The sequence below is a fragment of the Mauremys reevesii genome, linkage group 6 (assembly GCF_016161935.1).
Source record: "Mauremys reevesii isolate NIE-2019 linkage group 6, ASM1616193v1, whole genome shotgun sequence".
NCBI lineage: Eukaryota > Metazoa > Chordata > Testudines > Geoemydidae > Mauremys > Mauremys reevesii.
The window spans coordinates 94,653,688-94,680,217 of record NC_052628.1 but is presented as its reverse complement, the minus strand read 5'-3'; the positions used below and the strand labels follow the sequence as shown (position 1 = coordinate 94,680,217).

At 40.1% G+C, this 26,530-nt stretch overlaps 1 protein-coding gene and 1 long non-coding RNA gene across 5 annotated transcripts in view; one reads left to right on the top strand and one right to left on the bottom strand.

The window, feature by feature from the left end:
• The window catches only part of PRUNE2 (prune homolog 2 with BCH domain), a 190,499-nt gene that overhangs the window by 35,465 nt on the left and 128,504 nt on the right, over window positions 1–26,530 (top strand). For all 3 annotated transcript variants that reach the window (XM_039544599.1, XM_039544598.1, XM_039544597.1), the window contains exons 2-6: window positions 3,174–3,278; window positions 4,526–4,728; window positions 8,692–8,855; window positions 21,264–21,416; window positions 25,179–25,273. In XM_039544599.1, the coding sequence (XP_039400533.1) occupies window positions 3,174–3,278; window positions 4,526–4,728; window positions 8,692–8,855; window positions 21,264–21,416; window positions 25,179–25,273 (720 nt within the window). The remainder of the gene's footprint in view (window positions 1–3,173; window positions 3,279–4,525; window positions 4,729–8,691; window positions 8,856–21,263; window positions 21,417–25,178; window positions 25,274–26,530) is intronic.
• Window positions 937–17,447, bottom strand: LOC120408076. Of its 2 annotated transcripts, none has more exons than XR_005600407.1 (4): window positions 17,331–17,447; window positions 13,568–13,679; window positions 3,147–3,269; window positions 937–1,070 (listed from the first exon to the last, which is right to left on the bottom strand). It is a non-coding gene; the product is annotated as an uncharacterized LOC120408076 (long non-coding RNA). The 2 variants fall into 2 exon arrangements; XR_005600406.1 differs by having other exon boundaries at window positions 13,568–13,731; window positions 17,331–17,424.

The window sequence follows — 26,530 nt, the reverse complement described above, 5'->3', positions numbered from 1 at the left end:
ACTGGAAGCTAGGGAAAGTCCAGGGTCTTTTCTCCCTCTGCAGAGCCTCTTTCTGTGTCAGCATGTCCCCCTTAACAGCAGTTGACATGCCCCCACTCCCCGCCTTCTCTCTTGAGAAGAGAATTTTACAAATGTTTAAAGTCCGAGAGAGACAAGGTGGGTGAGGCAGTATCTTTTATTGGACCAACTTCTGTTGGTGAAAGAGACTCGCTTTGGCACTCCACAGAGCTCTTCTTCAGGTCTGAAGTTCTTTCCATCTCTTAGTTCCCAGCAGAACAGCTGTGTCACTTAGTTGGAGACAGGATATAGTCTGCATGAATCTAATACTTTTCTCATTGTCTTGTAACTGCCTCCGAAGTGTTGTTCCAAGGTTGCTTATCTGGGGTCATTGTGTCGCTTCCCTGCTTGTTTTTCCCACTGGCCACTACTGAGTTATATCAATACATTCCTACAGGAAATTCTTATAGCCCACCACAGTTGTACAATAATTTTATCTCCCTACCCAAGACATGTATAGGGTTCACAAAATTATTATATCTCAGTATTCTTAGACTATTACGTACTAATACCATCTCAGTCACAAGAGGGTTGAGAAGAAGATAGGTAGATAATGGGATGGGGAAATAAAAGCAGACTAAATGTGGGCATGTGAAGAAGGCAAATGTTGGTTTAGAAATTTGAACCCTCCTTGTCCTTTAAAGCAACTACAAAGACAAAGGATTATTGGCAGCTGCTATATTTAGGTTTTTATCTCACCTCCCCAATCTGTTTCTCTTTGGAACTGCAGCATATCTTTATAGCAAAGCCACTGCTAACTAGTAACATGGATATTTTGTGTGAGTTTTAGTGCATAGGAAAGGTGCCACATTAACAATGCTGGAGACTGAAGTTCTCTCTCTTTGTTTTATTTTTATTTAAGAAAACACGATGGTGTCTGAGCAATCATATGGAGCTGAAGTTGGAGCTGGAGTTTAATCTCTGTGTCTATTCAAGCTAGGCCTTTTGCTGGGACCGCCACTGTGGTTGCTTGCTTGCTAGTGTCACATTTTTAGGATGTGGTCATGTGTTCACTGGAAAATAGACAAGATCAAGAAACTCATTTTATAAAGGCACCATGACTGCCATTAGATCCCAATTTCAGATACTACTGGTTGGATTGGATTCTGAGAGGTGACGGGCTCTCTATCCAATTATCAACTCCCTGATCCATTCAGTCTCTTATTGTTTTTGTAGAATAGACAAATGCCACAAAAAGAACCCAAAGGCCAGTATAGCACATATGTCAAGGAGCTCAAGAAAAAGAATTTCAATACATTTCAGTTTGTATTAAAGATGCGCAGACAGTATAATCGGTACAAGCACTCCTGGTGAGGAAGTGCACTGCTAACACAAGGAGTGAAGTATAGACATGCACAAGTGATGTAATTACTGTGCGATGCCATAAGTTAGTTTAATGTAGTTTTGTAGTGTAGACATGCCCTAAGACAGTGACTTATTTGTGTGTGTATGTTTACCTGCTTTAACCTTGTAAATAACTCATTTCTTTTTCTTAGTAAGTCTTTAGTTAGTTTATTATAGGATGGGCTACAAGCATTTTCTTTGGTGAGATATCTAAGGTACAATTGAGCTGAGGGTAAGTCACTAGTCCTTTGGGACTGGAAGTAACCTGAATATTTTGATTTTTTTGGCATAAGGGACCATCTGTCACAAAGATAGGGGGCAAGATAGACCGAGTATCCAAGGGGACTGTCTGTGACTCCATATTAAGGCTGTTGTAGTGCTTGAGGAGTTCACACTTGATACTTGGTTGGTGAAATCTAAGTATAGAACACACAACCTGTTTGGGGTTTGTGTCCTGCTTCTTCACAGTCTGCCCTGAGGTTGGCACTCATGGTCATGAGCAGCTCTAGACAGCTTGACATAGGGAAATAAAGACGTAGAGGAATATTGATGATAGAAAAGATGTATGTTTAATTCATAGGTGTCTGTTCTAGAGAGTTTTTACAACTGCATTGTTCAGAAAGGTATCTTGCTTAAGTAGTTTCCTTCCAAGTGCATAGGAGATTGGGAACAATTGACCTGGTTTTATTACCCAAGAGTATTTTGAATCATTGTGTTCTACATAATGAAAAAAGAGCTGTACCTCTTTTTTCTGTCCTGGTAGAGTGAAGATTAGACATTTGTATTTTTTTCTTAACAGGTAACTGAGGCTGGTATGCTAATTATAGCCCTTTATAGGAAGATTAGATTTCACTTGAGAAAGTGTAGAAAATTAACTCAAAATAACAAAATGCACTTCAACCTTCAGACATGGAAAAGAACCTGTTTAATTGTGTATGTTTGGATGTGAGACACCTACCTTAGTGTCAGTCAGATTTGTTTCTCAAATTAAGATGCACAGCTCATTAAAAGCAATAGGCTAGAACATTTCTTTCTGTACAGTTGGCATCTCATTAATGATGTGTTCACAATCATCTGACGTGTGTGTGTGGGGGTGTATGAATTGTGCATGAACCTCTCTGAAATACTTTGCATTTACACAACATGTTTGGCATTTCCCTGTCTATTGTTTGGAAGGGACCCAATTTTACCTGATATTGAATGCCCTTAATTCCTATTGCTGTCAGTGGGAATTAAAGACATGCAGCACCTCACAGAGGTGTGCTCATCTTCTTGCAGGATCATTGCTTAAGGCTAGTTACATTTTTTAAGTTGCAAATATCAGGCCAAGTGGCAGAGGAAAACAGCTACAACCAGAAGAACTTACCATGCTTTGTGATTCAGGTGTTTGTCAAGTAGGTCTTCACCCCTTGCCTCGATGCTGCTTTTCTCACTAGGTCTGTGTAGTATTTTTAGCATCTCACCATTCACATTGGAAGCTGCTTTTCCCATTATTCTACCTACACCATTCATTTTAGTGGGAACTGACCCTTGTGGGTTCAGTCCATAGGGTCTAAACATAGGTCCCCTATGCACTCCAAGCTCATATTGACTTCATAGGGAATTATGGGTGCATAGGGATTGGACTGAACCCATAATGAGCACATTTATTATGCTGATTGAGAAGTTTTACAATTAAGCAAAACATTTAGATACTTCAGTTGGTAAGTTAAATGTTTGCATTCCTTGCTGTTTTTCACAGTCACCTTTTAAAATGGTCTTATATGTTTCAGAACCGGAGCAAACGACTTGGGAGAGTCCATGTTGTTCTTGGGAATAAACCATGTGATTTGGATTCTCTCATTTCTGCATTAACGTATGCCTACTTCCTAGACAAGGTAAAAAGAAAAATGAGATCCTGACTTATTTGTTATATACGTAATAATGTTCAGCAAATAAAAACATGCATGTACAAAATTAGGGTCTTCTCCCTTTGCAGTCAAAGACAAGACTCCCTTTGAGTTAAGTGGGAGCAGATGGCAGCCCTTTGTTATACAGAAGTAATGATCTAGAGATTATCTGCATACAAGAAACGAATGGCAATAGTGAAAACCCGAAGAACATCTTAATGCAGTTTAGGTGAAATTCATTGCCAGCACATGGCCTATTCATTGCTAAAATCTGATTTAAGTGATGCATAGAACTCATGCAAATCCTAATCCTCTGCACAGGGTTGAGTTTCATCCTAAAATCTTTGATACAAATAACTTATCCATTGTTATCCTTTTGGTTTATTAGACTGTTGATTCACAGGAAACAGAGGACAAATTACTGTTATTTACTTACTACTTGTGTCACAGTTGCACCTATAAGAACCCTTTGCTCTAAGCATTGTACATATGCATAGTAAAAGTCAGTCACCACAGAAAGTGAAATTTTGACCCCTCTGAAGTCAATGGAATTTTATGGGGTCAGAATTTTTTATCTTGACTTTAGTGGGATCACAATTTCACCAAGAGTGATTAAGTAACTTGTCTATAGTCATTCAAGATATGTGTTGTAGCTGGGAATTGAACTAAGATCTCCTGATTTTTAGAGCAACAGTTTAACCATGAGACCAAACTAAGTTTGAAAGGTAAACATTGACTGCAGGTCAGGGCCGGCTCCAGACCCCAGCGCGCCAAGCGCGTGCTTGGGGCGGCGTCCCGCGGGAGGGCGGCAGGTGGCTCTGGTGGACCTCCCGCAGACGTGCCTGCGGAGGGTCCGCTGGTCCCGCGACTCCGGTGGAGCATCCGCAGGCATGCCTGCGGGAGGTCCACCGGAGCCGCGGGACCGGCGACCGCCAGAGTGCCCCCCACGGCATGCCGCTCTGCTTGGGGAGGCTCAAATCCTAGAGCCGCCCCTGCTGCAGGTGATGGGGATTTAGGCACATGCTGAAAAAACAGAAATAGAATTTTTAGTAATTCCCCCCCCCACTCATTTTTCCAACATCTCTACTACAGCTACATAAAGAGGAATCAGCAAAAAGGAATTATCTGGGGGCAAATAAGATTTATTGATGGGCAAAAATTCAGACAAAATTGTCCCAATGAAAGTCAGTTATTGTTTTATATCATTCTGACAGATACACATTCTCCTGTTACAGGTTAGTCCCCCGGATGTTCTATGCTTGCCCGTGCTGAACATACCAAGAAGAGAATTCAGCTACTACCCAGAAACAAGGTTTATTTTGGAAGAGCTGAATATCCCAGAATCATTCCATATCTTCCAAGATGAAATCAATTTGCATCAGCTGAATGATGAAGGGAAATTGTCTTTAACGCTTGTTAACAGCAACATGCTGGCAAGGTATAGTGTTCTGTGTACGATAATGTGGCCATGTTAGATTGAGCTGTTTTAAAGGTTATATTTTAAGTAGTTTTATGACTATAAATGCTGTATTAACATTTTCTGTTCTATTTCTGTGACACAATGTGGAATCACAGAAGAGATAGAAGACCCAACATTGTTTTCCCTTCATTATGACCATTGAATACAACATGCTACACGTATTAGTCTGTTTCACTTTTCTGATGGACCATTTAATGTATTTTGTTAAAAGCCCTTGATGTACCTTCACAGATCTCAGTTTAGACACTACTGAATTAGATTTATAATCCTAGAGTTTTATGTAAGGTCTGTAAACAGCAGGTCACACTTTCACTGCCGGTTAGCCTTCTTCCTTTAGCAAGGGCTAACTATCATGTTCCTTCGGAGATAGCCAAATACTTGCTCAGTTGCTTTTAACATTCCACTAAGAACAGATTAGAATTTAAGTATAAGGGGAATTTTCAGTCTAGAAAATGAGGTATCTAAAACAGGCTAACCTTTAAACACAATACATGCTCTAAATGCAAGTTACAATAAGCTAAACTCTGCCCTCAGTGTTGATGCAGCCCCACTGACTTGTGTGTGAGTATCTGAGGGCAGAAATTGGCTCAGTATTCTTAAATTATAAATGCAATAATAAAGACAGTAGAAGAAAAAACACAGTTACAAAGCCCATCTTTGCCTTTTTTGGGAGGGGGGGGGGGTCTAAAACAGAATACCCCACCTCTCTGATGGATTTTTCTGGCCCTACTGAAGTCAAAGAGAGTTGCCATTGACTTCAGTGGGGTCAGGATTTTCACCCGATTTGTCTGTAAGGCTCCCAGCTCTATTTTCATTTTTTTGGGACTTTTGCCTCTTATTGTAGTTGACTAAAAAAGCCGTAATACTAGTTTTCTTAATTATTTTAGCTAATTGACTTTTCATTAAAACATATCTTATATTCCCTCCAAGCTTCAGAAATACTTCATATCCTGGATATATTAAGAACAGATCCATAGACACAGAAACTTCCCAGTATGGCACTCAGAGTCTATCGTGAGGAGGCCATATAAGCACGTAGACTGATAGGGCATTAAACACAGCATGCTTAGTTCTGCCCACACTTGCACCAGTACAGTCTCACTGAAGTAAATGGGTGTAACAGATTGTACCCTCAGTTTGGTTATTCATTTGGCATATGCATTTCGGTCAAGTGAAACCACAATGTTCTTATCAATGATGTTCATTGTTGATTATTGACAATGATGTTCATTTGGTTATGGACAATTAGGAAATGGAACACTGCATAGCTCCTAGGATAAATGAAAAATGTTTATGGGAATTTTTCCAAACAACGATTTAATTAATATGTAAATACATGTCTTGTGAAAAATGCAACTCCTTTGTATTGACCCTTTATAGATCAGGAGAATTAGACATCAGTTCTAAAGTGTAGGAACGTAGACTCTTGTGTTGTTGAATCAAAATTTCAGATTTGTATGCACACGGCCGGAGCACATGCAATGCCTGATGCATGCAGTTTGGAACACAAGGTTTGTGACCAGTGGGCCCTTGGTACCTCCTGAACATAGAATACCCACTTATTTATGGATAGGGTTGGCAATTTCATACCTCTACAGTCTCTACTGGTTGTCAGTGGCTTGGATAATGTGAAAAGCAACCTGGCTAATATAAAGGCTTCCCCTTTCATCTCTGATAAACTATCCATCAATTTTAATAATATCAATAAGGTACATGTACACAAAGCTTTCCATCCCAAAGGATTCTAAACTGTACAAACTTATCCCTATATATAGTTTTTATATAAGTTTAATTCTCCATGTTTAATTTTATATAAATTTAATTCCCCCCCCTCCCAATGTTAGGCACGGTAAATCCACATGCAGCATTTATTTAACACTACACAGAAGCACTACACAATCCTTTGGGATAGGAAGTGAAAAAGATTATTGTATCTAGTTGAAACTATAGAGGGAACTACCCAAGTTGCGTTTGGCCAGGGCACAAGGATTAACACATCATATTACAAAAAAGTGCCATGGGCTCCTTAATGATTAGATGTGCTTAGGAGCTCAGGTTGAGGTCTCATCCAAAAATATGGCAAACCCTTAATATCTTTGGTTCAGTATAAACTCAGAGGATGCCCAGGGAAGGGTATAGTGACTTTAGGCCACCTTTGCATCCTCCCAATTCTGGGATGGTTAGTGTCCCCAGCATAATGCAGACAGCCATGGGGCCTGTCTCTTACAACATCCTGTCCCTGACTGCCTATGGGCCAGAATCTCTGCAGTCCTATATGCTGCAGCCTGTATGCCAGGGTTTGTGAGAATGGTTCCTTGGAAAATGGCATTATTCATGTTCTGGGTAAATCCTCCCCGCAGACCAAAGTGGAGCTTTTAGAGCTCCTTGGCATTGCTCTGGCCGTTGTAAAGTGGCTAGAGTTGGGGTGAGGCTCTCAGAGTGAAAAACGCCACTTACTGAGTCACCAGCCTCTCTTCTTTGCACCTTTACCAGTGAATTTTTCTTTTTGCTTTAAGATAAACAACGTTGTATCTGTACTAGTGAGAGGAAAAAAACAATTCTTTGAAATGTGGAAACCCTGCTAAAATGTGAATTAAAAGTTTTACATAAAACTCCAACTTCTTTAACTTCGTGGCTGTCAAGTCTTTGCATCATGAATGGGCCACCCAAATACCCCTAGAGAGCCTGCTTCAATATGGAAATAAAATCCCCTCCAACCACATATCCCTCGTTGTCACCTACCACCCCAAACTGGAACCCATACAGGGTATCATCAAACAACTATAACCCTTACTCAACGGGGACCCCCATCCTGAAGAATCTTTCCTGAACCTCCTCTTCTGGCCTTCAAACAACCCCCTAGCCTCTCCAAAGTCGTCATCAGAAGCAAGGTCCCCACAGACCAAGACACACCAATTCAAAGTGGCACCAGACCCTGCCAGAATAACAAATGCAAAACCTGCAGACATATGTCAACTGCTACAATGATCAATGCCCCCACAACACACGTGTGAAGATCCATGAGTCCTACACATGCCTATCACAATGTGTCTTGTGCACTACACGCCCCAGTAATAACTATGTGGTTGAAACCAGACAATCACTACGCTTTTGAATGAACTTACAGAGGAAAATGATAAAAGACAAAAACACCGTATCATCCTTGGGTGAAAATTTTCCCAAAGCGATCACTCTATATCTGACCTATCAGTCCTCATCTTCAAAGGAAACCTGCACAGCACTTTCAAAAGCCAAGCATGGGATCTTAAATTCATAACTTTGCTAGACACTAAAAATCATGATCTTACTAAAGAGACTGGATTTAGGGGTTATTACAACAATCTGTAACCCTCTAAACCCCATCCCCTTTTTTTCCTATGACTACAGGGGTGTTAATGGGTCACTTCACTTTGAACAGTCCCTTAGAATATGTGCTAACTACTTATGCTAAACTATCTGTTTGACCTTGTATTTAGCTGTGACATTCTAAAAGTACCTTTCCCAGACATGAGGAAGAGCTCTGTATAGCTCAACTGCTTGTCTCTCTCACCAACAGAAGTTGGTCCAATAAAAGATATGATCTCACCCACCTTGTCTCTTACAAGCATTCAAGTCTGAGTACATTCTAAATATCAAACAGTAGTTATTTTAAAGAAGCTAAGAATCTGTCACTCTACAATGGTGACTTAAGTTTAGGACATTGTGGTCAAGGAGTTAATTAACATTTTTGTATTGTTTCATTCACAGTAGAATTTGAATAAGAATGACTAGAATGTACCATTGTGCTAGCAGCTGTTATTTAAAAAAAAAAAATTATACTATTAACCATAGCAAAGTAACTGAAAAAGCGACACTGGTGTGTTTACAGATCAAATTATTAAAATTTTTGTAATTTGTAATTTTAAAAATTTTGTATGATAGTGATGATAAAAGTTTGGAATCAGCGGTTGTCAAAGTCATCAATCCAGATGAGCGATGTGATGCCAACTTGGGGTTACAGGCGTCTTCTTCCTCTTTAGTAGTAAAAGAGATTCTTCAAGAGGCACCAGAGTTAATCACTCAGCAACTGGCTCATCTCCTCAGAGGTGAGAGATTACTCTTTATATTAAATACTGAAAGATTTAATGGAGTGTTGCAGAATTTGCTCATGCAGAAAGAGTGCGATCCATTCTTTGGTTAACAATCCCTTTAAAGACCACGGGAAGCTCCATAAAAGAAGCAGGGAGTAAAGAGTTTGTTAAAGAGTAACATTATATTTAATATTAAAAATGTGCATTTAAAAACAGGCATGAGGGGTCTTTACTGTATCACTAGAGAGGAATATTAAATGGAGCTATCTGCACATCAGTTGGGTAGATGGAATAGCTCTTATAGTTCTAACTTTGTTTCCAGGGATTGTGTGGTATTGGCAGTAAAGACACTCTTACCCTGTGGTGTACAATGAATATGGCTCAAGATCTCATGCTTGCATGTTAAAACGTCTCCTAATCAAAGCCATGTTTATTTAATCTTGTTTTGGTGGTATAATGTGTAACTTTCATGATCTAAGAATGCCATAATCAAATTAGCATGACACTTTCTTCTCAGTTTGCCTCGTTTGTGCACCACAGTATTAAGCAGGGGGGCTTCAGTATAGTCACAAATGTTTCTCAGTTTTCCTTTTTAGCTTGTTACATTTGTCGATATCTTCAGTTTTTGCAGTCACTGCATTTAAATTTGTGATATCTGTTAGATAGAAAGCTGAAGCTGTAAAAGAACTGACTGTTTCCCATAAGTCAGTTATGTAATTTTATCATTCCCGCTTCAGAACATACTTTAAAAAATAACCAGTTTAAATTGTGAACTCATAGTTGCTACATTTTTTTTCTGAAAAATTAACTTAGACAAATGTTAAAACTCCAGTGCTGAATTTTTGCATACACCTAAGTTTAAGAAAAGATAGAAGTTTATTTTACTCTGTTCTGTTCGGGACCTCATAACATGCCCTTCACCATGGTATCTGAGCTATTGAATTTATACTGAGAGACTACAAAATTTGGTATTTTCATGTGTTCATGAGGAGAGGGTGTTACCAGTAATACAGAATTTGGCCAAATCTCTTTACATGTTTCATAACTAATGGTCCCCAGTAAAGCTGCCATTAAATATTTCGCAGTCTGCAGATCTCTGTAGAATAGCGCTATGGGAAACTGTGCCCTCAACTAACCAAGTAAGAATAATCATTTATCTTTGTGACAGAACCAAAAAAAAAGGCATTTGGGGGATTTATGTCAAGAGGCCTCTGTGACAATGCAAAGTGACTGAAGCTAGTAGGATATTACAGATAATAAAGCCTTTATGTAGTTCATTATTTAGAGGTAGAATTATAGCTTATTATTCAAACACTTTAAATATATTTGCTATAAAAGTTAAACATAGACAAGATTTTTCTTTTGATGCAACCATAAGGGCCCAATCCTGCAGATACTTGTTACTGTGTATAGTGCTTAGCACCATAATTAGTGCTGTTGAAATCACGAGGATTATTCATGATTGTAAACATTATTATTTGGTAGTAAGTGTTTGCGGAATTGGGCCCATGCCTAATGGAATTACAGTATCTATCTTATTAATACAGCTTCAACAACAATGGTATCTAGTTACTCTGTTGCTAGCTAATGATATAAAAAAATCTTAAGGTACTGAATTAAACAGTATAATAAGCTCTGATGTGATTTAAAAAAAATTAGTAGTTAGGAAACCACATTTACAAATTCAGGAAAAAATAGTAAATACCAACATCTCTTAATTTTAATTTTTAATACATTGTCCAAGCTGTTAAGACTATAAATATTTACAGATAGTAGACCAAATTCTGTCCTTACAACTTACCCAAATCCTACATATAGAGCTGAACTGTTATGAGAGTCTTGCCTTTTGCAAGAGGACTGTCAAATTTTGGGATCTCGAATCACTGTTGGGAGCAGCCATGGAGAACAAGCCAATCAATTACAGTACTGAAAATGTAGAAGATATACAGATACTCATATACAGATATCAAAATGATTTGCTCTTCATGGCCATTCTGACTTTGTAGCTACCAGCAAAGGACCATATTCGGGGGTGAGGAATGGCTGTTTTGTGCTGCACTGCCAGTGGATATATGCTGTAAAGCTGACATATCTCAGTCTAGCAGGATTGCCCCAGGGCATAGGTGATATTCCAGTGGCATAAAGCCAGTATAGAAGTACCGACACTACTATTCCTCTTTTTCTACAATAGCATAAAATAATTGTATAATTTACATGGAGCAATTTTTGTTGGAGTTTAGGTTCAGCGAGCTAACGTGAAAGTCAGTGCTATAAATTTGGATTTGATTTCATAAAATTGCTGAGCGGAGATATCAGCACTGAAGTCAATGGGAGCTTTGACATTTACTTTAGTGGGCACTGATGCAGACCTCTAGAATGCATGGAGGGGTGATTTTGCAAGGTTAGTAACATGATTCAAATGCCTAGGTTTAGAGATATCTTTTCAGTTGTGCTGTACCAGTTGTGACAGTTTAATTAGGTGCCATCTCAATAGACTTCTTTGGAATTCTGAAACTTTGGCCCACAGCCTGTTAGCACTATTAATTAATTTTAATAATAGCTGAAAGTATTTAAAAATACTCTGACGTGTACTATTATAAGTTTGAACAAATTAGACATGCTTTTGAATGGAAAAAAGTGAGAAGGGAAGAAAAGGCATATCCATGCAAAATTTAACATCATTAATGTAGGCAGTATTAATATTTAAGGTCTTTTTTAAGCTGCATGCGTTCCTGATATCTTTGTCTCTTCTTCAGACACACTATAAGTTAATTCTACTCTTGGGCCTTAATCAGAACCTGCTCCAAGAGTCAAAGTACTGCACAATCATATCTGCCTTAATCCAGTGCTTGTTCTGACTCTGGATTTGTGCCAGAAGCAAACAATTATAAAATCTGCCAGAGTCTTGGGCCTGTATTACTTTATTTCCCCAGAGATGTTTAGTAGGGGACTGTTGCCAAACTCAAGATCCATTAAATTGCTGAATCATTACATTTTCTGTTAGAGCCAGCTGGCAAGGAGTGATTCAAAACACTGATTGTCAGGTACCTTGAGTCAGTGCATTCTCGAAAATGCCTCCTGCTGTTTATTTGTATAAGGCCTTGAAGGATGCCACAAGATGCAGATTACAACATGTAAATACTGGCAATTTTTTACCAAGATGAACAACAATATTTACGGATACTGAATTTGATTTTTCTGGATATGAGCTGAAGCATTAATACATTTCAGGTGGTGCTGGTGCAGTTTGGCTTTCAAAATTAGTTTGTTATTTTAGCAACTCACACCAGTAACATTTTTTTTAAAAGGTTCTTTTTGGGAGTTTGGGAAAGGTGCCAGCATTTATCAGATGGATGACTCACACTTTTCTTAAATGGTCATGGAGTCCAAGTGAATTGCATCCCTTATTATACATATAATATGAAAGAGAAAGGGGAACATTTTCAGCTCCACCAAACAATGATTTTTTGGCCTGATAAGATGTTTTTCCTAGTGTGTCTAGAAACAAAGCATTTTCTGGAAGGCAGCTATTTTTGCCAGCAAGATTGTGTAGCATTTCAGATATGAATCTTTTTATTAACTGCTGATCATCAATGAGAGCTGTTTTTTTGCTCTATGTACAGTTTTCATGAAAGGTTGCTTCTTTCCCCACCCCCCTACCATCCTTTCTTTTTTAGCTTAATGATCAAAACCTAAGTGAAAAAGGGAGGTGTCTGTATTTTCACTGCACTGTTCTTTTCAGCCACAAACTTATCATGCAAGAGATGCCTGTGCTGTTTTTAATGTTTTCCCAAAACAACTTCTGCCTTCATTAGATCATGTTGAATATTAATGCACAGCAATTGCTTTTGGCAAAAGTGGTGCTTCTGAACTGCTTTGCAAAAAGAATAAAATGCCCATCATTTTTTTAAAGTGGCATAGCATATTATCCAATGTCCTCTCCCCTCACCCCACCCCCAAAACCCAGTAATGCAGTGTGATGCACATAGTAAGTAATATCAACCCTTGGGTTATATATTGTATTTTCTTTTGCTTATGTCTCGGTGGACAGAAGAGCTTCTGGAGTCCTTTCAGGAATCCAATGGGAGTTGCACTAGCTCTCAGTAAAAACAAGTTGTTGGAAGGAGGTGTTCTTAGCTGATGGATCTCCTTTAAAACAGATATTTAAAAGAGTACATGACTAAATGGACTGCTGACTTGATTCAGTCTGGGAGAGTGGTAATGAAAGTGATATACTGGGGTCCCACTGAGCCCACCCATTCCACCAGCCTGGGCTCCCTCACTCTGTCCTGCAGTGCCAAGCCCTCAAGCCTCCTCCAGCACACACACAGGTAGGGCCACACCCAGCTGCAAAAGACACAGACACTGAGATCTGCTCTGCATGGGACGACAGCTCAGGGATTGCTCAGCGCTCCAGTGCACACTCCCTCAGGAGCATAAACCCAAAATTGTATTGTCTTGTGCTGCCCAGAAATCCATACAGTGTAAGCTCATGAAAATTGCCCCCTCCCTCAATGTGGAGGAAGATATGCGCAGCTTCCCCCCCCGCCCCACATGAATTGCACAAACTGGGTTTTAGAAAACAAAGCAAGTTTATTAACTACAAAGGATAGATTTTAAGTGATTATAAGGGATAGCAAACAGATCAAAGCAGATTAGTGAGCAAATAAATATGCAAACTAAGCTCAATACACTAAAGAAACGGGTTAGAAGTAATAATTTCTCACCCTAAATGTTGTTTTAGGCATTTCTTTCACAGGCCAGACACCTTTTCGGGTCCAGGCTCAGCTCTTCTCCCCCCTCTCAGTCCTTGTTTCTTAGATAGTCTCAGCAGTCATCCTGGGCAGGGAGTCAGTGAAGAAGGAGCCCTGATTAACTCTTGCTTCCCTGCCTGAAATAGGATTTACATATGGTGGGAATCCTTTGTTTCCCAGTTTGATCTCCACCCCTTTTATAGAAAAATACTAGCAGACCAAGATGGGGTCCAGTACCAGGTGACATAATCACCTGACTCGGCAGTGTCAAAGCAGCATCCCAGAAAGCTTCTCAGGAAGGAGGGAAATTAGCATCTTCAAAGTCCTAATGGCCCATCCAGCCAGATTGCCTACTGTCTGGTGGGCATTCCCCAGGTGCAAACACTTTAGTAATTTATACATAGTCAATGTTCCTAACTTCAGATACAGAAATGATACATGCATACCAATAGGATAATCATAGTCAGTTCATCATAACCTTTCCAATGATACCTCACATGACTCATCTTGCATAAAACATATCTTAGTTATACCATATTCACATCAAAATATCTCGATGAAGAATATGGGGCGTAATGCCACAGTGTTTTTAGCTGATGGATATCCTTTATAACAGATACTTAAAATAGTACATGACTTAAATGGACTGCTGACCTGACTCAGTCTGGGAAAGTGCTAATGAAAGCATGCCTACGATGAAGAGAAATGAGGTGATGCAATGTTACTTAGGACACAAACTGAGTTTGTTGTTTTTCTAAACTATGTGGGATCTTAAACCCCATAAAGAAATTGAGGGGTCAATATCCCACTAATATGCAGGGATTTTGTGTGTATGTCCTATTAATGCTAACAAGCACATGGTATACATTGAAGGAAGAATACAGCCCTGTGTTGACATTGGGAATTGCAGATGTTCCTACATTAGTTTGAGAAGACTCTTTCTCTCTTCCTTTTTTCTTAGCAGAAGAATTAAACAACAGAAGGCTTACGACAAAAAAAGCTTTTAAAATTGGGTGCCTGTTTGATTAATTACTCCATTAATGCTATAAGGTCTACATTTCATGTTGGGATGAGAATGCTTATTCCTCTTAAAACCGAAAATGGGTTTCCGATCAGAATGTTTTGCACACAACCAGAATATCTCAAGTTGCAACTATTGAGAGGAACCTAGCAATCAAGAGTTCAAGCTGCTTTCAAATAGCCAGTTGAAATGCATATCTGTACTCTTTCTTGCACCCATGTTCAAACTCTGATTTTAAAAATATGCAATAACTCACATGTGTGTATCCTAATGAGGGTCTGCTCAAATTCTAAGAGAAATTCACAAGAACATATCATGCCAGTGAAAACCAGATACAGGGACATAGCAGTATAGTGTTATCTTCAAACAATCCTTCAAGCTCTTTTCATTTGGGAGCTAAAGGTAAAAACGTTTAGAAACATTAGAAGTCCCTATTTTAAAATATATTTATAAGGATTGGCAGATTAATTTAAACTAGCTTCATGAATGTTCAGAAAATCATTTTTACAATGCTCTATAATAAAACTGTTCTTGAACTGAAAAATGGAATTGTCACTGGTAAGAATTTTTATTATGAAGATTCGTTCTGATTTAAGGGGCTTAATTCTCCTTTCCCTCACACGTGTATATCAGGAGTAACTTAAAGTCAAGGGATTTATGCCAGTATAAGGCTGGTGTGAGATTAGAATCCAGCTGCCATAGCGTCTTGGAGTCAGATCTTCAAAAACCCCTAGCTCACAGTGATGTCCATGGGCATTAGGGGCCTAATTATCTTGAAACTCTGAGCCCTAGATTTTCATTTACCTGAACTCCACTATTTATTTAAAAGAAATAGAAATTGACTGTGTGAGAAACACAGAAAAAAATATTTTGCTCAAATTGCGAGAATCAATATTTATTTCCCTTTTACTGTTTCTGTATTGCCTTTGCCTTCATCATTTTTTTTAGAATTACATAATCATGCACTTATCTCACAGCTTAACTGAAAACCTGGATTGATTATACAAAAGCTGTAGTGTAATTATTGCTCAATCTGTAATCAATTGTAATTAGACTATCTGATATATTAAAAGAAAATTAGTAAAATAATATTATTGTAATTTTACTGAAGCATGGCTTACTTGATCTTAGTTCTTTCTATACAATTAGGTACACAGATCTGGGTTGACTTTCTATGAATCTTTAATTCTGAATTGATGAGCGTGTATGGTTTTATATCTAATACCTGTTACTTTATTGCACTTTCCAGTACTTTGTGCTCTGATTTTCTCTGCTTCTTAAGGTATTATTTTTTAAACCCATTGGTTGATGTTTCAGATGACACATACAATAATAACTATTCCATTTCTTATATTTAAAAAACCCAACCAACTGAACCACCACTAAAGATACAGGCCTACATTTTGAAAAATGAATAAAGATTGTGGGTGCTTCAGTTTTTGGATACCCAACTTTACATACCTGAAAATCAGAACCCTTAAGGTGTCCAAAAATTGGGATGCCTAAATCACTACCAACTTGTGAAAATGTGGGCCACAGTATATATTTTTCTATACAGTCTGTTTCTTATATGATTTTTAATACTACCACACAGAGAGGGATATTTAAAAAAATAGGACTGCCATAAACCCAAGAAAAGTAAGGGTATTAAGACATAAGAGAGAAATTCTGGAAATTCTGAGATAAGAAAGAAATTCCATCCTGGATTCACCCTACAATAAATATTAAAAGTATCTACAGTCTCTCCAGGGAGTGGTATGTTACAATATTTTTTATGGCTCTACGTATTTTCAGGTTATATGTCTCCATATTAAAGTTAGGCCAAATTCATCCCTTGAACCAATATGTCAACTAATCTCTGTTTCTCAGAGAGATTCACTCCCTACTTCAGAGTACTACTCCCACACCAGCATTTGCCTGCTAGTGAGGCCTATACTTCAGTTGCAAAATTGTTTCCAGTAGCAGATCATCCTGCTTTCATGCACTTGTAACTTTTTGAAGAAAGTTACTATTGAGAATAAAACATTAATCTATCCAAAGGTGATGGTTGTAAAGTTTGAGGAAAATCCTTTCAGTGATCAAAGGGTGGAAACCCCCCCCCCCCACTTTTCCAATTTAAAAACATTTAAACTATACTTTTTTGACAGGACTATGCCAAAAACAACCAAAATTTGAAATTTAAAAGAATTTAACATGCAAATAATCCTTGAGGAGAGGAGTGTATTTGCTAGGTTGTAAAAATCTTTGCTGCTTCACAGGCAGGGCCGCCCGGGGGGGGAAAGTGGGGCAATTTGCCCCGGGCCCTGCAGGGGCCCCCACGAGAGTTTTTGGGGCCCCTGGAGTGGGGTCCTTCACCCTCTCCAGGTGCCCCAGAAAACTCTCGTGGGGCCTGGGCCCCCGGAGCTTCTTCCGCTCCAGGTCTTCGGCGGCAGGGTGTCCTTCCGCTCCGGGGCGGAAGGACCCCTCGCCAGCCAATTACCACCGAAGTGGGACCTGCCGCCAAAGTGCCGGGTCTTTGGCGGTAATTCAGTGGCGGGGGGCCCCCGCCGTGGGTCTTTGGGGCACTTTGGCAGCGGGTCCCAGAGCGGAAGGACCTCATGCCTCCGAATTACCACCGAAGCGGGATCCGCCCGCTGCCGAAGACCCCAGGCCCCCTGTATCCTCTGGGCGGCCCTGTTCACAGGGAGTTGACCCCCCTCCCAGTAAGGCACTTACCCAGCTATTCAGTGTTTTACATTGAAAGAGTGGGGGATTCCACTCATTTTACAAGTTTGTGGTCTAATGAACAGAGTACTGGAGTGGGAGTCAGGAGACCTGGATTCAGTTCCTAGCTCTGCCTTTAGAATCATAGACTCTAAGGTCAGAAGAGGCCATTATGATCATCTAGTCTGACCTCCTGCACAATGCAGGCCACAGAATCTCACCCACCCACTCCTGTATCAGACCTGTGTCTGAGCCATTGAAGTCCTCAAATCATGAGAACACCTTTAAAGACTTCAAGGTGCAGAGAATCTTCCAACAAGAGACCCATGCCCCACGCTGCAGAGGAAGGCGAAAACCCCCCAGGGCTTCTGCCAATCTGCCGTGGAGGAAAATTCCTTCCCGACCCCAAATATGGCAATCAGCTAAACCCTGAGCATGTGGGCAAGACTCACCAGCCAGACACTCAGGAAAGAATTCTCTATAGTAACTTAGATACCATCCCATCTAAAATCCCATCACAAGCCATTGGGCATATTTACCGCTAGTAGTCAAAGACAAATTAATTGCCAAAATTAGGCTATCCCATCATACCATCCCCTCCATAAACTTATCAAGCTTAGTCTTGAAGCCGGATATGTCTTTTGCCCCCACTACTCCCCTTGGTAGGCTGTTCCAGAACTTCACTCCTCTGATGGTTAGAAACCTTTGTCTAATTTTAAGTCTAAACTTCCTGATAGCCAGTTTATATCCATTTGTTCTTGTGTCCACATTGGTACTGAGCTTAAATAATTCCTCTCCCTCCCTGGTATTTATCCCTCTGATATGTTTATAGAGAGCAATCATATCTCCCTTCAGCGTTTCTTTTGGTTAGGCTAAACAAGCCAAGCTCTTTGAGTCTCCTTTCATATGACAGGTTTTCCATTCCTTGGATCATCCTAGTAGCCCTTCTCTGAACCTGTTCCAGTTCAACCTGGAACCTTTAACCTGCTTCGTGATGCTATGCAAGTCACTTAGCTCTCTGTGCATCTTGCCTAGTTAGATTATGAACTCTTTGGGATAGGGACTAAGGCCTGGATCCACAAAGGGACTTAAACATTACAATGCATTTCAAGCACCTAGAGAATCACAGGAACAGCACAGCTATCCACACGTCTGAATTAGGGGCTTAGACTTCCTGTACAATGGCTGAAGAGAAATTGGCACTTAAGAATGTGATCCACAAAGCCAGCAATGCTAGGCAGGGACCCCCTAAGCTAGCCAATGGGAGATGCTGATGAGAGCCTTTCCCAGAGATAGGTGCCAGAGTCTGGGCTGCTAGCGATCCGCAATCAGGAACTCCTTTCCCAGAATCAGATGGCTTAAATACCTACGTGGGTTTTTATGAGAATGGGTTAGGTGCCTGCTTCACTGCACACTACCAGCGCTGGAACTGAGGGGTTGGAGAGGATCAGGCCTCCCACTTTATAACAAAAGAAACATATTTGCTGTGGGAAAAACGTAATCGTATTGCTAAAGGCCAACATGCACTATGTACTCCTGGGGGAATTCTGTGCCACTGCACAAGCACAGAATTCATGTGCCCTGCAGATTCTCCCCCCGCCCCCGCATAATAATAGATTCTGCTGGGGAGGCACTGCAATTACACCTTTTGCCCACTAGGGGTTGCTGTGGCACCAGAAGAGACAGCAGCTGGCTCACCACTGGAGCAGGCAGCTGTGGAGAGGGAGGTGGATTCTGGTGCCCTTGCTACACACACAACAGCCAGAGAAAGAGGAGGTGGTGGTAGCCCAGTGGTTAGATTACTCATCTAGGATGAGGTTCCATTCCCCACTCTACCTGATGGGAAGAATGGATTTGAATAAGGGACACTCACCTCTCAGGAGGGTGCCCTAACCACAGAGCTATGGGACACTCTGATGTCGGGCTCCCTCAGTCTCTCCTGTTGAAATTGTTCCACTATGTATAAATAATTAAAGAGTCATTGGGCCCGAGAGAGAGTGAGAATGACCCTATGAGTCCCCTGGTTAGGGCACCCACCTGGGAGGTGGGAGACCCAAAGTCCAGTCCCCCAACTCCAATGACTAATTATTTATACACAGGGGCACTCTGATCACATCTACTTGATTGAGCCCTGCATACAAGATAGGCAGGTGAATGCATGTCTTCCCCTGTTTTGTGGATTGCTCAGGGGCTTAGGTGGGAGACAGGTGTCTAGATGTCTACAGTGAGGCAGCAGTTTGCATGCCAGGAAGAAACTTAGGCGCTGAGTGATTTCAGGTGCTACAGGGTTAGGCAGGGGTTTTGTGAATCACAGTGGAGCCTAAAACTGGGACTTAGATGCCTAAGTCTGGGGTTAGGTGCCAACGTATCTTTGTGGATCTGGGTCTAACTGTCTCTTCCTATGTGTTTGTACATGTCCTAGCATAATGGAGCCCTGATCTTGGTTGGAGTCTCTATGAGCTACTGTAATATAAATAATAATGCTGAAGTATAAGATTGTATTATTCTTAATTTAGCATGAATAATTGGCAATGAATGTTTTCTTTGGGCATATTAGCAAATGGGAACAAAGCCTTCTGAGAGTTAAAGGATGACCTTGAATCCTTACCCCGCCAGCAATATCTGTCACATCAAGGATGGAATTTGAAGGATGGTATGCTCTATGTAATCCTCTGAAAATACATCAACTCTATTTAGGTCTTTTAACAGAGTGCCAATTGTGCTGCAATTATTTAATGGACTCATTTTTTTAACTTTGAAATTAATATGTCGTATTTGGCTGAACGTGCTGTGCTTTCATCTAGAAATACATTGGCATGGAGTCATCTTGAGTCGATTACACTGGAATGACTAGTGACTGACTTAAATCATAAGTTTAAGGTTATCCTCAAAGTCCTTTGTGAAGTTGTTACTTGTGTGCTGTATTCGGGAAGAGTTTTGTGTTGTATTGATAATAAGAAGGGCAATTAGAAATCCTCAGGCATAGAAATAATGGAGTCAATAAATATGATAAAATCAATCATTTGCTTGAAATGCTTAATCTAGTTTTGCTTAATTGTAGTATGGGTGATATTGTGTATGTATTTGTGTACTTATTTCAAGGTTCTGCTGGCTGTATTTTAGCAGTCACCCTCTATGTCCATTGATACTGACATCCCGTGTGGGGAAAAAGAAGGGAGATCAGCTACCAAGCAGGATGGATTTGTAAACAGGTGGCTCCCAGAAAAAGCAATTACATGTACTTAAAGAGACATTCACTTAAAAAAACTTCATGCTAATTTTTGGGCCCTATCATGAAGTCAATGGGAATGTTGCCATTGGCTTCCTGGGGCAAGATTGGGATTGTTATGTTTAAATATAACAAACCCCTATAGAAATAGAAAGTATATGATAAATTGAAGTAGCTTTTCCTAATATGCTAGATTTATCAAAATAAAAAATTAACAGTGTAGATTTTTAAAGAATTTGATATTTTGGCTGCTTAGAAAATGGAAATTTGGCATGTCAGTTTGTACTGGTCCTTGTAACAAGTATATGAAGGCTATAGCCTCACTGCAGAGTTATCTACACTTGAATTAAGGCATCTTGAGTAAGCGTAGCTCTAGTGAGAGTGACCACACTGGGAAATAACACTTGAGCTACACAAGAGTGACTGGATTACTTTATGGGGTGATTGTTAGCAGCTGATGCGTTATGCTAAGTCTAGCTGTAACCTACAAATCTATATCCCCTGACAGGCCAGCCTACTCAAATTAAAAAAAAGCACCAACACATGCCAGTTAAGGCATGTTATAACTTGAGTTAACTCTACAGTGAAGACAAGCCCAAAGGAGGAAAGGACTTTAAAGGGGGAAGGGAGAACAAGGGTACAGTAAGAATTGTAGTTTCTCTAGTACCTTTTCACTGTTGTACAGGAGGGGTTGACTTTGCTGTTTCACATTTCAGGAAGCATTCTCTTCCAGTGTATGTCTATGGAACCCGAAAGAATTACAGAACAACAGGAAGAAATACTGTCAATTCTAGAAGAAAAATTTCCAGAGTTGCCGCCTCGAGAAGACATTATCTCTGTTTTCCAGCAGACCCCATTTAAGGCTCAAGGTAATGCAGTTTACTTCCATTCCTCAGGCAGCTTGGCATTTTTGTCATGTGGCTACATCTAGACAGAATGGATCATTATGTGAGATGACAGTAGTTGAAATAAAAAAATAAAAAATGGAGCATAGAAGTCTTGTTTCTGTGGACTATCAGCGCTATCTGAGATTCTAAATGAGATAATTAATATTGTCTAGTAATATTGTCTAGTGGGCCCCAACACAACATGGTGGGCTATAGGCACCGCTCCAGCCATAGGCAGGATACTCAGCTACAGCTCAATGCCATCTTGGGGGTGGATTTTACCTACTGAACCTATTTCACCTGGATAGAGCTCAATTTCTTGGGCTCTATGCTGGTGACGTGACTTTAACCCTAAATAAAGCTTGAAATAGCAAGAAGTTATTTTAATAATGGAAAAGTATATTTCTTGTTCATTGTCACTCAGAAATGAGACTGAACCATTTTTACTCCATGCCTCCAAAAACATTCACTATCTGGGTTTGAAGGTGCTTTAAACCTGGGCTAGCTACCCTGGCTGGGGTATAGGCTAGTGCTCCCTGGTGCTGCTTTCAGGCAGGTTGGTAATCCACCCACTTTTTAATGAAGACACAGGCTAATTCACTTGAGCACTGATAGTCCTTCAGTGCTTTCCCTCAGTTCCCGCCATGTGCCCAGGTCGACAGAGAAGTTCTCCCACAATCCAGAAAAACATGGAGGCTGGGAGAAAAAAGTCTTTCCCCAGCTGGATTAGAGAGTGCAACGTCAATGCAGCCTCTCTGTGAGAAACCAGGTGAAAATGGCTCCCGCTGAGCTGGCTGACCTCCCTGATTGCATGAGCTAGGTTCAGCCAGTCAGGGGCAAAGGAGGAAGAATGTGTGACATCCACCACATGGCTTGGCTCAAGTGATCTGCCCTAATATTCAGCATCAAACTTGAAATACATTGTAAACAGCAGTGGGGTAGAATTTCTGAACATTGGGCCTGGTTTTCCTAAACACACTGGTATAAATCAGTAGCAGTGCCATTGAAATCAGTGGACCTATATTGAAGTGAAACTGGAGTAAGTGAGGGCAGAATCAGGCTCATTGTTCCTTATGTGTTATTAGCTGTGCTCCAACATCTAGGTAAAGCAATATACAAAACAAAAGACACATACAAAAAGCTTCTATTAAGAGTTCATGCATATGAACAAAATTCAGTGAAACGTTGTCACTTCATTGATACAATATAAAAGTGAATAAAGCCTGATTTCAGTGGTTTCTGCAGCTTGAATAAAGCAGTTGACATGGTTCTAGTGCTTCCCAGCTCTGCCATGTACAGTCTCTGTATATACATTAAGAATGTCAATGGCCTTGTTTTGCTGCCATGTCTCATTGCAAACTCATGTCCATTTTGCTTTTCATTATTACCCCGAAATCCCTTTAATCATCACTGCTTCCCTAGGACGTCTCCCTCCGATTGAGTTAATTTTTTTTTGGATGATTCCTCCCAGATGTGTTAGCTTTCTGTTTGCACAGTTGAAATGAACTGAATTTTATTTTCATATTTCTGGTCCCTTTAGGTGCCTGATGGGTGTTGCCAGTTTACACCAATATGCTCTTAGATCCTCTTTTAGATCATTAATCAAAATGTTTAATTATATTTAAAAGGCCATACACTGCCTGTGATCACGGGCACTGTTCATATTTGACATTCATGGCCCCGATTCTACAAAGACTAATAAATGAGCATAACTTTGCTCATTATGTGTAGGCCTATTGACTTCAATGTACGAAAGTCAGTGGCAAAACTCCCATTGACTTCAGTAAGGCCAGGATTTTACCTAACAGGATTACTAACAATGTGTCAAGTGAAGTCTGCGTGTGTGTCTTTTTAGGATTGGCTGTTAATGAAACTACACTGTAAAAAAAAGTTAGCCACTTTGCTACTACTCTTGGAAGCAGCTTTAGTATGGCCATGGATGCCTCATAATTTTAAGTGCCCCTGAACAGGGACATAGTGTGCCAGCTAAATTTTTCTGTGTTTTATCAATATTGTTTATGATTTTATTACAAATTACATAGTTAGCATTGCATGTTTGTGTGCTCTATGTGCAGATAGATGGGGATGAGATTCTGAGGTCCTTTGCAAATCATATGAAAGTTTTGCCTTTATGTACTCTTTATAGGGGGAGGGCCGGCTCCAGGCACCAGCACAGCAAGCAGGTGCTTGGAGTGGCCAACAGAAAGGGGCAGCACGTCCGGCTCTTCAGGGGCAATTCGGCAGCGGGTCCCTCAGTCCCTCTTGGAGGGAAGGACCTGCCACCAAATTGCTGCCGAAGAATGAAGTGGCGGTGATAGAGCTGCTGCCGAATTGCTGCTGAAGAATGAAGCAGCGGTGGTAGAGCTGCAGCCGAAGTGCCGCTGATTGTGGCTTTTTTTTTTTCCCCACCACTTGGGGCGACAAAAACACTGGAACCAGCCCTGATAGGGGACAGATAGCTCAGTGGTTTGAACATTGACCTGCTAAAGCCAAGGTCATGAGTTCAATCCTTGAGGGGGCCATTTACAGATCTGGGGCAAAATCAGTACTTGGTCCTGCTAGTGAAGGCAGGGGACTGGACTCAATGACCTTTGAATGTCCCTTCTAGCTCTATGAGATAGGTACATCACCATATATTAGTATCTAGTTTGTTAGGCAGAAGTGGAACAATTCAACAAAATAGCAGTTCCAGGTTTCATCTAAGAAGCAGCACTCATTTACAAACCTGAATCCATAGGTGTACTGGTTATTTTGGGCACAATGAGAATAGATATTCTGCTTATTAAAGACTCTACTGTCTATATATAGTAATTTTCAAAATGAAAATATCAAAGATTTTGAATATACATGAGAACTGCCAGTTCATCTTGTCAATAGATTGCTGATAGAAGAGAATCTAGCTACTGCATTCATTGATGAGCAGTTATGATTTATATGACTGTTTCAGTCATGAGTGGCTATTTGGCTATATTATCTGCGTTATCAGTAGGGATCAACTGACCATGTTCCTGTGCGTCATGAATTATTTAAATATAGTTTAGAGAATGTTGCAGCCTTTTAGCTGGACATCTCCCATTACAGTAAATGAAAGCTATATGGTTAAATGAAATATTTTGAAAATTCACAACATTCCTGGCTCCTATATAGAGGAATCCAGATCCCACAATTAAAGTCACCCACTAGATGATGATGATAAAATCTCCTGTGTCAACAATACACGTTAATCTGTTCCTGAGGGTTATATTAATCTTTAATCCCACACAGAAACATCCATTGGTAAAATGTTAATTTAAGGAAGGTCCATGGTAGAATGCAATCTGAAGTTTGTATTTACAGCATGTACCTTAATTGCTTGAGCTCTGAATGATTTGTTACAACAATTCTATTAGTGCCAAAAGTCTTATATCCATGATCTGAAGAGTAAAGATTATGTGCACTCTTTGACAAGTAGTATTCGATATGCTTCCAGATCAGAGCCTTTACAACTTCATCGAGGGAAACTGAATATGAGTATCTTTGTCTTTTAATTCTTTTGAACTTTGTTTACTCTGATATTAAAGTAGTAGTGCCATACTATTAATATTAATTTAAATTACAAAATAATAATGTTAATTTTCTGATGTGAACCCATAAAAGCCAGAAGAGTTAACATTAAGGCTAAAATTCTGGTCTTAACTTATCCTGTTGCATTTGACTAGCCCTGAAACTTGTATGTACCGAACAGTTTTTCTGTATCTCAAACAGGTTTAAATATTGAGGAGGCTATGTTGAAGGATCTCAAGGAGCTGTCAGATGGAGAAATTAAAGTTGCAGTTAGCACGATGTACATGACCCTTGAGGTAAGAGGAAACATAAATAGAATATAGCTGCTAAACAACCAAGCTGAAGAAGGTGGCCTGTTCTTTCACATAGATTTTCAGTTACTTGTTTTCTCAGGATAGAGTATGTGCAGATTTTGTCAATGATGTAATTCATTTTTATGAATGCTGTAGTTATTTGTGGTCTGACTTTCATTATTATGCATCTGAATATCCTTTCAAATAAAAGTAATTTACCAGGATGCTTTAGAGTGACAGCTGCAGAAAATTGCAATGCTTGGATCATAACTTACTCTTCCGTGCAGTGGGGTTAATAGTCTCTCAACTCGTTGAGAAAAGTGTCCCCTTGTTTTTTTACTTTTATACACCTGCTTTGAATGTGCTGAAAACAGTCACATTGGTCATAAATTATAGAAGTTCCAGGACTGATAAGAAATCCTTCCAATTTGTTAATTAGATGGCTGCTTGTCTCAGGCATTTCCTGTGTTAGCAGTACTATGAAAGTCATTTTTTTGATTGCTGGTTTTCAGTGTCACACCTCTGAACTGACCCCACTTAAGCTGGAGTGCTCTTAGTTAAATGTGTGCATAACTATTAGCCGTTCAGTGTTATGCATATTTTACAGATGTTCTTTCCCTTCTAGTGTACTGTTTTTAATGAATATTGTGCTGATACCACTTTAGATTTAGCTGTTATATGTGTAGAAGTACAGATCAAAATCATTCAGGCCCAGGTCGAGGCTGGCTCTTCACAGGTGTGAGAGAGCAAAGGGACACGCGAGGAACCTTCCCCTTCCCCTTAAGCCCCTCTTCAGGGACTAGCCACTGAGTGTGAGTAGTCCTGCAAGTCACCTCAAAAGAAGTGGGGTAAGACATGAGCCTAAGGCAGCTGTTACATTTGCTCCTATTTCTCCTGGGGGCTTTTACTACATTGCAGTCACTTCACATATCCCATCAGTGCAGGTGTTCGCTTTTAGTTCCAGCCCAGTCCTCACACACTGAGCAGGTGCATATAAAGCACACCTCATCTAACAGCATTGTGTTTTGTATTACTGACTCCTTTATCTTGTGTTAGCCAAAATGATCCTTTACATGCAGATAGGGTGACCAGATAGCAGGAATGAAAAATCAGGAGACTTTTTTTCCCCCTGGGAGAATAGTTGCCTATATAAAACAAAGCCGCTAATATTGGGACCGTCCCGCTAATGGGACATCTGGTCACCCTACATACAGAGGGCCAATCTGGCCAACACCCAAGACTGTATTTGTGCTGCATCAC